Genomic DNA, 12,290 nt, shown 5'->3' on the forward strand with positions numbered 1-12,290 from the left:
TCCTCCAATGAAATTCCAATTCAAGCCCCTCTCCACCAGAACAGACACATTTCCTGGGTACTTACATAGGAGCACAGTTCTGTGCTTCACAGTTACTCCTTAAATACTAGTTTTGAGCTCTCTTAGGAGAAAGGACGTTTGTACGAGAGGAGGAATGGGAATCGTTACTTCCTCCTCTCAGAGCTACCTCCGCAGGCCCTGAGGGGGGGCACTATGCTTTGTCCACCTCATCCCTCAGCCCCCACATCACAGACATGTGATGGTTTTGGAACCTCTGGTAGGTCTGAGGCACAGATGTGCTTGTTCAGCCTGGAGAAGGGAAGGCTCCAGGGAGACCTTACAGCACCTTCCAGTACCTGAAGGGGCTACAAGGAAGCTGGACTTTTTACAAGGGCCTGTAGTGACAGGACAAGGGGTAATGGGTTTAAATTGAAAGTGGGGAGGTTTAGATTGGGTATCAGGAAGAAATTCTTCACAAAGAGGGTGGCGAAGCACTGGGACAGGTTGCCCAGAGAAGCTGTGGATGCCCCATCCCTGGGAGTGTCCAAGGCCAGGCTGGATGAGGCTTGGAGCAACCTGGTCTAGTGGAAGGTGTCCCTGCCCATGGCAGGGGGGTTGGAACTGGATGGTCTTTAAGGTCCCTTCCAACCCAAACCATTCTGTGGTTCTATTATTCTTCAGCTCCCAACCTCTCTAGCACCACAGACATGAAACTGAGTCATCCATCAGCAAGAGAAATGAAAGAGGTATTAAGAGTGATGCAGGACAGCACAGCTGAGAGATCCAAGAATAAATTCAGGAAAATTCAGAATGTTTGTTCAGAATCTTTCTTCCCATACTACAAATCTCTTTCAGTCCCTAAAAAACTCATGACAGTGACATTATTTAAAATATTTCCTAAGAGTTACAACAAAGTTAAAGGAAAGAATTCACTCAGCAGTGACAGAAGAATGGATTAAATACCTAATTCCCCCACCATTTTGTCAAAACAGCTCCTGTTCTTATGAGGCACACGCGGGTGGGAATGAACAAAGGAGAAGTAGCAATGTTGAATGCAATCATGTAGTTTAATCATATTCCATGACATACACTTAACTGTATTCCATAACATATACTTAATATAAGTCATAGAACACTTTAAATACTTGTATACCGAAACGTACTTACTGTGTGAGTGCAAAAACATCATCTATCAGCTGGAACCTGCTGACAGCTGGAATAGCCTGCAGAAAGCATTTGCGTTAATAGATCTGAACATGTCATTAAGAGTTTAAAAAAAGCTCTACTATGCTTCAGAATGACAGGACAAGCCCCCTAACAGTTTTTCTGAGGCAAAATCTTCTACAAAATGTTGTAAGATGGATCCTCCCTTTTAAGCTGAATTTATGTATGTGCTTTTAGGCATATTTATATATATAAATACACAGCTACATCGTACATTTATATGTATAAATATACAATTAGAGTACATTAAGCATGGAGTTTCAAGACCACTCTTACTTGCACGCTGTAATGAAAATTAAAGTACAGAAATGCTGGTGTGGGAAAATTGATATTTTTTGCCAAGCAGAAGATTGGCAAGGAGGACTGTAAACATGCTCAGGTGACTTGGCAGCTGAGGTGTAGAAAACCTCCTATTATACTAATTGTTGTTTAGCTTCATGTCTTGCACAAGTAGCACCTCTGTGTTTAGATAGTATAGGCCTGTAATCCACCTAAAGGTGGATTATCAAACATGCTTGAGATGGGAAAGATCTCTGAAAGTACCACTGTGCTGTGTGAATCCCTGAAAGACGTGAGAAAACGGCAGGTTTGGTAATCTAGCAAGGGTTGAGATCCACGGTGCCCGATGCCTGCACTCTGCCCAGGTGCTGCTTCAGGGATCCCCTGTTCGTGAGACATCAAAATTAAATTTACTCCGCATTTCATCCGTGGTTTTGTAGCTGTTCCTGTGGCAGCTCACGCAGCTACATGTCCTAAAAATACCGTAGTTATATCATTTTGGTACGTTTTTTCCTTTTGAGGCTTCAGTTCAGAATACACGCTGAGGTTAGTCGAGAGCGGGGTGTCTGGCACTATCACGAATTAAACGGCCGAGGCAGAGCTGTGCAGGAGCCCCAGCCCAGAGCTCATGCTCTCACGGGGACTGCTGGACCCTCCCCGTCTCCTCCCTGCTTCCATGCCCTTTCATCACTGCCTCTGCTCACGTAAACCTTCCCACCGGCTGGTGCCAAAAAACGGCCCCTGGTCAGCATACGCATAATTTCCTGCTGCCTTAGGTCCACTGTGCTAGGGAAAAGCCTGGAAGAAAGGAAGCTGGTGTGTCCTGAGAGGTTTAACCACACCACGTGCTCCGATCAACCTCATGTCCAGACCTTCTGGAGAAGTCGTCTGACTTCTATTACGCTGACGGCTTAAACTCTCTCACCATTGTGACCAAAAACAGTGAGTTGACATTGCTACTGGAGTCCCTGGCCCACCTTGGAGCCGTCCCACACTGAATACTATGCAGCCCCATACACAGCCACACGTATAGGTACCACCTTCACTTTCAGCCCAAGCTGTGGCAAGTCAGAGGTGGGATGAAATCTACTCTTACAGTCTCTGTAGAGGGCTGGAAGAGCCCAAGTAGAACTATTTGGAACCTCTAAGAAAATAATGTGCCAAAAAATAACCCCACAAAAACAACCAGAAAAACCCCAAGTCAGATGATGGGTTTTTTTTCAAATTTCACTGGCAGAAATACCATGGTTTGAAGAAATGTGGAAATAAAAAGCTTTCTCCCAGCTTTCTTTCCTCATGGTTACCTAACAAGATAAAGCTCAGTCACACATCCCTACCGATAACCCTTTGAACCAAATTTCAGAGATTGGAAGAACCACAAGCTGTTAAGACAACTTTGAAGACAGAATGCCATCTGATGTAAAGTTATTTTTCATGATTATGCGTAACCACTTGTGCCTCTTCCACTACGGAAGGCTGCCAGTGACTTTAGTGGTGCAACAGTAGATCATTTCTTCTTACGTGATAGGTGAATTTCTCATTAGTCCAGGTTTTCATCAATGTGATTATTGGCAAGAACTGCGAGAAAAATACATGGAAAGAGTCTGTTTATAAGCTTGAGAGATATGATCTTACCTTTGGATCATTTTCAAGCAAGTGTGCTAATCTTTTTAAGTTTAATTGATCATAGTTCACCCTGTAGTATCCACTTAAATTCACATTTAGCAGGATCCAGTCATATTCCGACTCCGACACTTGCATTTCGGGAAACACTTCTGTAAAATGACATTAAAATGTGTAATTTTATTTTCTAAGCACTGTTGAATTCCCTTGCACTTACGAACAATGGCCTTGGTGCTCCTCTGAGATCTGAGATACCAGTCTGAGGCTGGACTCAAACAGCATCCCCCGAAAGCTCAGTTTGTAATCTCCGCTCTGCATGGCAGAAGAACTTCCACAAGCACCTGACCCCTTAGGTACTGAGCACCCTGAGATGGCAAACGGCAGGCTGAAGACCTGCTTTGCTCCTACCCTTTAGCTCAGAGGCAGCTGGGAGAATTCAGGAAGGATAAAGACTCTGCATCTCCTTGTAACTGATTCAAAACCTGGTGGAGTTCAGGGCTGACTTGCCAAAGAAAGATGATTACCCTATTGTAATGATAACAATTCTTCTTTCTCAAAAAAAATATAGCTGTTCATTGGAAAGCACTGAGGTGAGAAAACTGAATTTTCTCACATAAACTCACTTTTCTACTATAAGCCTTTAAAACTTTTCAAAATCCTGCTCATTTTATAGGAGTATTTTTGCATTTAATTTGCATACATAAATTTAATTAAACAGCGTTGAAAATATTAATCTTCTGTTTTTACCCATGCCCACGTGTGACAATGTTGGGTCACTTTGCACAGCTGGTTTTAATTTTTCAGTCTTGTAACTACTACTTGAGCTCATCATTTTCTAATATATCGCAGCGGAGATCCTACCTGCACTCCAAAGCTGTCATTAACTTCAATGGGATCTGCTGGGGTAAGGCTAATACAGAAGCATGAGTAGCTGAGAGTTTGGATTTGTGTAAAAAATGACAAAATCAAAACTATTGCGGAAATCTCTACCCATAATGTGCATTCTACCATATTATTAAAATCATACGCTGAAGTTTGATGCAACATAAAAATGTCCAGTATATTAACTTACTTGACAATCTACTGCTGTTGTAACACCAAATTAGCACAACAGATAATCACAGACATTTCTGTAATAAAGTTTTATCCCCCCTGTTCAATTCAAACATATCCTCTGATTATGGAAGGGTCGTGTTTGTGTTTATCATCTTGGTTTTAGCGTGTGTGAATACATTACTTACTGCTGCTGCTATCTAGCCACGTTAAGGGTTGTGACGATCCGTTTCTCATCCAAGAAATAGGAACAATCCACGTGTTGCTTAACAAAAACAACAGAAAAGAGATCATATAATAAATTCTTGTGCTTTAAAAAAGCCTTTCAGCTGATGTTAAACCAGATTGCAGATGAGTTCCTTCTAACGGGAACTCCCATCAAGCGTCTCCCCTCTCTGATGCACAAAACCTCATCAGGTGGTGGCACTCCTGCTGGATCAGCACTTAGGTTCATCTAAGATAAGGAAGTGTTACCATGGCATTAAATAGGCACTCATATCTAAAATACGGTTCGATGCTGGGTATTTGATTGCCACTCTATTTCTGTGCTCTGGCTTTCCTTCTTCAGGCCGTAATTTTATTCTCCTCATTTACCATTTCATCCTATTTCTGGAGAACACAAAGCTCCTTTTCAGAAGGGTGTCTACTAAAAAAATCCTCAGGCAAGCAATACAACTGTAATCCCAACAACGGTAATTTCCGTTCTGAGGGAACGTAAAACTCCTGGTGAAAAGAGACAAAAGCTCCAGAACCCTGAAAAGTTCTGTCATACACGCCCTGGATTTTCTTACATTCATATGGTATTGCCTCTTTCTAACTACAGTAAAGGATTTAACATTTGTAACTTGGGACTCCTTGAACAGACTAACGCTCTGCAATTCCTGGAGCGTGGGAGCAAAGGAAACTCTGTGGTTCTCATTAGGATTTCCTTTGGCTGTTTGTAGGACCAGCAATAGCAGACGGGAAAAAACTGCTTTGGGTTTTGCTCTCCTTTACGCTTTTTCCCAGCGTGAGAACTCAAGTCATGAGCCCTGTCCATGCATCCCAACGTCCAGGACAACTGCTGAGTTTCGTGAAGGTTCACACTCCAGCCATGAGTTTCCAAAGCAGGTGACCAAAGGCAGCTCCTTCTATCACCGCTTTCTATACAACAATGAGGAAAGAAGAAAATGCCAGGCAAAATTCCTGCCCTGCAACCTATTCATGGCCTGTGCCTGTACTTACAAAGCCATCGTGTGCCTGGAAAAGCCACTGCTCCAAAGGAAAGCAACCTGCTGGCAAAACAAGCGGTTTGCAGAACTACTGCAAACTCCAGCCTCAGACAGATGTGACTTGACAGCTCGTGACAAGAAAAAAACATGAAGTTAACAAATCAAATGGTCAAAACATAATGTCCTAACTGCAAAAAATAGGCTGTAAGCATACAATAAAAACACAAACTAAACATACTTGTAAGAATCAGTACTGTTTTCATTCTTTTTATTACGAAACTGTTCCTGACTGATTGTGCCAGTGGTTATATTTAATGTTAAAACTGGAAACCCATTTTGGCATGTCCAAGAATCCATTATTTGTTTAACAGATGCTGGCAACTGAACTTCATCCTGTGCATCTACCACCTGCAAGAGAAAACAGGAGTTAGAAGTATTTACAGTAAACAGGTACATACTGATATTGCTTCAGCAACACCCTAGGGGTAGAGAAATACCGCATATTAGAGAAAATATAGCTGCTTAGTAATTTGTTGGTCTTTGATTCATGCAAAAAATCAATGTCACAACCTCCAAAAGACATTATAATGTCACAACCTCCAAAAGACATTATTACCATTACAATAAAGAGAGCATAAGCCTTTTCAGAAATGACACAGATGAGATGACATTTCTTACCCTTATAACCTGACTGCTAACTTTGCTCATTTTAGTGTTAATATACTTACGCCCCTGTATGGCTACGCCAGACTTGATTTCTTAATTTCATTCAAATAAAGATGCCGGCACACAAAGATTTTTAAGTGACCACCCAACGAACAAACTGAATAGTAAAGACAAGTTGAAAAGATACTAACCCACTCTTGATCTGGCAAAACTCCAGAAAAACAGGCTATGCAATTTCACTTAAGCGTAGGCAATCTCCATGAAACCCAAAACTCCACCTGGCCCTGATTTCCCATCTCATCTCTCTACTCCTTGTACCTATGTCTGCTGGCCTCAGGTGCAGTAAAGCAGCCACATAAGCACTTGTGAAATTATTGCCTGAAAGAGCCAGCAAAACAAATTTTTTGTGGGAGAAAGACAGCACTAGAGTAGCCAAATGCCAGTGCAGTCTTCTACAAATAGTATATGCCCTAACTTCGGACTGTGCCAAACACAGGAGCAAGAACACTAGATATAAAATGAGTACCATCTGAATGTGGGTCCAGAGATCATCTTGGTTAGCATTTGAGAAGGAAAATTCTTTCAGATAAAGCTGTAAGGAAACAAACAGAAGCATCAAGATTCATGACCGTTCAATGAAAAAACACCAGCAAGGCAAATAGCAATTTGTAAAACTGTAATTTCTAAGCTATAAATCAAGATGAAGGTGTTAGTTTTTCAAACTTACAGTAAGGGCTCTGATAAACAACTTCTCAGTCAGGAAACCAGAAAGCATCCAGGTAATAGAAGCCCCCTGAAATACAAAAACAAACAAACAAACAAAAAGCTATGAGAAAACATGAACTATTATTGCAAATTTTTTCAAACTGTATTCCAGAAAAGTTAAACTTCATATTTCATGGAATATAAAAGTGTTTTCACCATTTCTTTCACATCCAAATAGATTTGCAACATCCAATAAATTCCTGTATGGAGCAGAAGCAAATTTTGAATGACAAAACAACCTACAAAAAGCGTTTTAATTCAACAATCCCTCTTAAACCTACTTTGTACCATTAGTAAAGAATATACAAGAAACGGGAAGGATTTTATGTTTTTTAACCTTGTTGTAGGTGATGCTGTCAAACAGAGACATTAAAGAAAATGATCCTTTGATCTTCTCTTCACTCTCTGACAGTGACCGAACTCCAATTTCATTGTCTTCCCTTAAGACAGGTTGCACAACATGATCGTAAAAGATTTTCTCCTGCAAGAAAAAGACAAATCTAAGTGATCCGAACAGAAAATACTTATTCCCAGGAAGGAATATAGATTATGGGATTAGCACTAATAGAAATAATCTGTCAATAAACAAGGAAAGATCCTCCCCGCCCCCAACCTTCCTGTGATGTAAAAGGGACTGTATAGCTAATTCTAACATTTTCCTCATGCAGCATCAGTGATCAGTGAAAGTTTTACATCTGAGAAGAATGTGGCCTTGGGTCTTTCAGGGACAATTACAGTGTAATCCTCAGGGAAAAACAGGTCAACTATATTTAACAGAAGATGAACAAATACTGGAAACTGAAAACCTGAGTCTCATTAACAGCTGTGTGGCATTAGCAGCAGCATTCACCTCCTAAATTCTCTGTTTCTCCTGCTGCCATCCTGAGCAATAAGTTAGAAAAATAAGCTACTGTGGGTAGGAAGGCTTAACTATGTGGCATTTCTGCTGCCAACCAGTGAGAAATATGGAGGGAAAATAGCTCCTTTGGTGTAAACCAGTGTTCTCTTTTTGTCAGGTGGTGATTCAGTTTCCCCCGGCTGAGTGTCCTAAGACAGCACGGAAAACAACATAATTACAAAATCAAAACCCTGAAGTTTTAAAACATTTAAACCATAGAAATTTTTGATTTGTAATTGGGCGGTGACTGGGGGCACAACCTCTAGCTGGAGGCCAGTAACTACCAGTGTACCCCAGAGGCAAAGATTGGGTCCACCGTCTTCATTAATGATCTGGGTGATGAGGCAGGGTGTACCCACAGGAAGTTTGTAGACAACAAAGAACTGGGAAGGGTGGCACCATGGGGTTGTGCTGCCATCCAAGGGCAACCGGACAGGCCAGGGAAATGGGCTGTCAGGAACCTCGTGAAGTTTGACAAGGGGAAGTACAAAGTCACGACACGAAGGGCACCATGTGGAACGTGGGCAATGTGTCCTTGCAGCAAGGAAGGCTAATGGCATCCCGGGCTGCCTTAGGAGGGCTACTTCCAGCAGGTTGAGCTGATCCTTCCTTTTTACTCAGCACTGGTGAGGACACATCTGGAATCCCAGCAGAGGAAAGATACAGAGCTACCAAAGAGTCCAGCAAAAGGCACAAAGATGATGGATGGACTGGAGCATCCCTTCTGAGGAAACGCTGAGAAAGCTGGGACTGTTCAGCATGGGGAAGAGTCAGGGGGATCTCATCAATAAATATCTGAAGGGAAGGTGTAAAGATAGATGGAAGCAGGGTCCTTCAGTGATGCCCAGCGACAGGGCCAAGGGCATTGGGCACAAACCAAAACACAGGAGGTTCCCTCTGAACATCAGGAAACACTTTTTCACTTTGAGGGTGACTGACCACTGGCACAAGTTTCCCAGAAAGGCCATGGAGTCTCCATCCTCGGAGACGTTCAAAAGCCACCTGCACATGGCCCTGGGCTCCAGGTGGTCCTGCTTAAGGATGGGGGTTGGACCAGATGATCTCCATCCACAACCTCAGCCATTCTGCGATTCTGTGAATGTATATGGCTCAGAAAACTGCACAAGAAGGTCCTGTATTCTCGCAGCTGTGTGACTTACACTGGATTTCCAAGGCACACCACCTAACCGTGGTTTATCAAATGGAATGACTGCCCAGTATTAAAATGTACTTTATGGACAAAAATAAAACAGCAATTGTTGGTTTTTAGAAAGGCAAGCTTCTAAATGAAAATATTAACATTTCAAAGGAGACAAGGATTTATTTCCAATTTAAAATTTGGTGGCCTTTACACTTTTCAGTGATACCAAAATATGGTATTACAGAGAATAAAGTGAGCTGATGTTGAAGTTAAAAGTAGGTGGTTAGCATATCCCTTGACCTAAAAATCCTTCTGACAGAATTTGTTTGACATTACGGTATTAGTCTCCAACTAAGCATGTAATTAAGACCTTTGGTGAATTAGAATAGGAAAGTGCGAATGGTATTTCATCTGAGCCAAATAAAATGCAGACTGGATTGAGTGCATTTGCGGGTGTGCCCAGACTAAAGGCTTGTCTTTTCTTCAGAAGCGGAAGGCACTGTGCACAGACATTGATGACTGCGCAGGCAACTGAACCTCACCTCACGGCTACAATTAGCAGCACCTATCCTCCTGTCTGAGTGTAATGATAGATGTTTTCTCATACACTATGGGATTTGGGATTATTCCCATCTGGGCAGAACGGAAAGGTGTTTTACCATGCTGTCGGATTAGCTATAAGCATTATATTTGCCTTATCTACAACCCAACATCCACACACCCTGTGGGGTATACAGACTCAAAATGGCACAATGTAGTCACTGTCTAGTAAGGTTACCCAAGGTACGGGATTCTTGGAAAAGAGCTGGGACAGGCAGGGAGGCAAACCATCAGCTACAGGACCCAGGAGCAAAAGCTGGGTTTGCTACATGACAGATCTAGGGCAAAACACCAACTCGTGTCACTGCAGAATTGCAGCTGTCCAGCCATCCTCTGCGCCAGCTGCACAAGGGCTGGATGTGACCACAGCCCCCGGCATAAGGAGATGCTCTGGGGAAGAATCAAGACCTGCCAGTCTTTCCCAGGGGAGTTAAGTTACTAATACTGTGGCTTAATTAAATCCCACCTCCAGCACCTCCCTTTTCTTGGTGCATGCTGAAACTTGGCTACTTTAGCTTATTTCAGTAAGTGTCAGTACTTACCAGCGAAAGCTTGGGTTCAACAAAGGTAGCTCCCAGGTACTCAAAGTAAGATGCCAGTCCCTCGTTAAGCCACAGATCATTCCACCAGTTCATTGTAACCAGATTTCCAAACCACTTCAACAGAAAGAAGAAAGGTCTCAACATCTCTTTGGACTGGTGTTTTTGGTTTTGCAGGTTAAATGCATATTCCTGTGCTGAACTAACTTTATTTAATGTCTACACATCAAATGAATAAAATGCTCCATATTCCTTCAGACAGTGAAAATTGAGTAGAAAAAATGCATCTTGGAAAAAATTAGAGGTTCAGCACAGTTATTTTTTAATTGTTTCATCTACAATTTTGCACCAAGTGTATGGATGTCAGTGCTTTATGTGATTCTTTTACTCTACTTAATTTTGAACACTTCCCAATAAAATTTAAATATATAAAAGATCACATCAGGCTATGACTAAAAGTAGGGCATTTATCAAGCAATTACAAAAGCATTTTCACGTGTTCTTAACTGAAGAAAATTGTCAGGGGAATGACAAACAGACCTGGGGAAATAACCACTTCCAAAATCAGCAAATCCCTATCCTGGCAAGCAGTAAAACTTCGACTACAGCTGCTATGTACTCATATTTGGCAGTTCCTATTTAACACAAAACTGATCACTTGCAGATTTGTATTTTATTTGTTAGTTTTTAAAAACCTGAACTACAACCTTGTTTTAAAACAGAGTTTAAATTGAGTACTGATGTCAGTTTTATTGGCCTGTGATAAAAAACACTCTGCTCATCTGAAGGTCTGAAAAATTACAGACCCTGTCAGAAGGGCACACAAGTGCACTAGTCAAGTTAAACTCTTTCGCTGACTTTGTTGACTAAGTGCAAACAACTGTTGCTCTGACAAACAACAGTGAATTAAACTCAGTCAATAGAAAAGTGAAACTGCATTATCATGCCAAACCAAGGAAGAAAAATTTTGAAAATCTCTACGAAAATGGGACAAACATCCAGCTACGGCATAAAATGTGGTCATGCTAATTTTGTTCTACCTACCATACGCTGTTTCTTACAGAAAAGCTAATATATTTTGCAACTGCTGCTATGAAATATAACACTTATGAAGTCCATTAATTTTCCCACTGAAGAACTAAGTGCACTGTGTATAGAGAGCACTGTGTCATCCCCACAGTATTTTCTAGTCAGTACGCAGCCTGTAATACGACAGAATCTGCTTTTAATATTGACTTATCAGCAGAATATCTGATCACATAGTCTTTCAGTACTCTAGTGCTCACACCCCGTATTGTCAAGTCTCTATTTTTCTTCTAATCGGTCAGTGACTGCATCATCAGCAACCAAAGGAAACAACCTCATAGGCAAATAAATGTACAGAATATTTTACCACATGCCTGGTGTCCTATCTCATGTGACACAATTATGGCAATTATTGCCTTTCTGCTTGTGAATTTATCACTCGGGAGGTACATCAACGATGATTCTTGGAAAGTCATTAGCCCCCAGTTTTCCATAGCACCTGCTCCAAAATCAGGCAGTGCAACCAGATCTAACAGAGGGGGGAAAAACAAAAAAGGTACCTTTAAAATTTTCGGAAGTAAAATGCTCACATCATTTTAATGCTTGCACTGGCTCAGTGTGCAATTAAAGAATACTAAATTTTAGTGGTTCTTTCCAGTATTATGGCAACACTCTTGCATATGGTCTGTGAAATTTCACCTTGTCATACTTTTCATCTATGATGGCCATCCTTTCAGGCAGCAAATCCCACACAGACCAGATCTGCATGGTATCTTCTACATGCAAATGGTTTTAACAAACACGAAGACCAATGCTAGGAGAGAATACATTCACTTCTGACACTTGGGAATCTGTCTGAGTTTCTCCTGTGTTTGGGCAAGATCATACTTACCTCCTTCTTCAGCCTAGCAACTTTAAAAAAACCCGAATCTTGTTCTTTCAGCTCTGTGAGTAGAAGGATCCTTTCCTCTCTTATTTGAAAGGTGACTTAGAAACATCATCTTTTCCTTCCACATTATGGCTGTAACCTCTCTACTCCCCTTCTGCCTCATGCACAGGGAGCAGTTTTGCAGTTCAGATGTGAGAGTTGGACAAAACATCAAGGATCTCAAAGATAGACATACTGTTTAAACTTAGCAGAAATTTGGAAAAGGCATACAGAGCATTATGGAAGCACACACAAGCCTGAACTCCGAACTCCAAACCAGCTGACCATGGAGTTCTGCGTCCAGCTGTGGAGACCTCAACATCAGGAGGATATAGAC

The 12,290-nt window shown here is 41.6% G+C and overlaps 1 protein-coding gene across 1 annotated transcript in view; it reads right to left on the reverse strand.

Moving 5' to 3' along the window:
* Positions 1–12,290, reverse strand: part of LOC104511349 (aminopeptidase Q) — a 29,243-nt gene that overhangs the window by 11,023 nt on the left and 5,930 nt on the right. Inside the window, exons 4-12 of the mRNA XM_010153922.1 lie at positions 11,400–11,554; positions 10,003–10,116; positions 7,159–7,302; positions 6,784–6,849; positions 6,583–6,648; positions 5,629–5,798; positions 4,368–4,444; positions 3,139–3,278; positions 1,168–1,223 (exon numbers count right to left, since the gene is read on the reverse strand). Of these exons, the coding sequence (XP_010152224.1) occupies positions 1,168–1,223; positions 3,139–3,278; positions 4,368–4,444; positions 5,629–5,798; positions 6,583–6,648; positions 6,784–6,849; positions 7,159–7,302; positions 10,003–10,116; positions 11,400–11,554 (988 nt within the window). The remainder of the gene's footprint in view (positions 1–1,167; positions 1,224–3,138; positions 3,279–4,367; positions 4,445–5,628; positions 5,799–6,582; positions 6,649–6,783; positions 6,850–7,158; positions 7,303–10,002; positions 10,117–11,399; positions 11,555–12,290) is intronic.

Source organism: Eurypyga helias, unplaced genomic scaffold (assembly GCF_000690775.1).
Source record: "Eurypyga helias isolate BGI_N326 unplaced genomic scaffold, ASM69077v1 scaffold6756, whole genome shotgun sequence".
In the NCBI taxonomy this organism is placed as follows: domain Eukaryota; kingdom Metazoa; phylum Chordata; class Aves; order Eurypygiformes; family Eurypygidae; genus Eurypyga; species Eurypyga helias.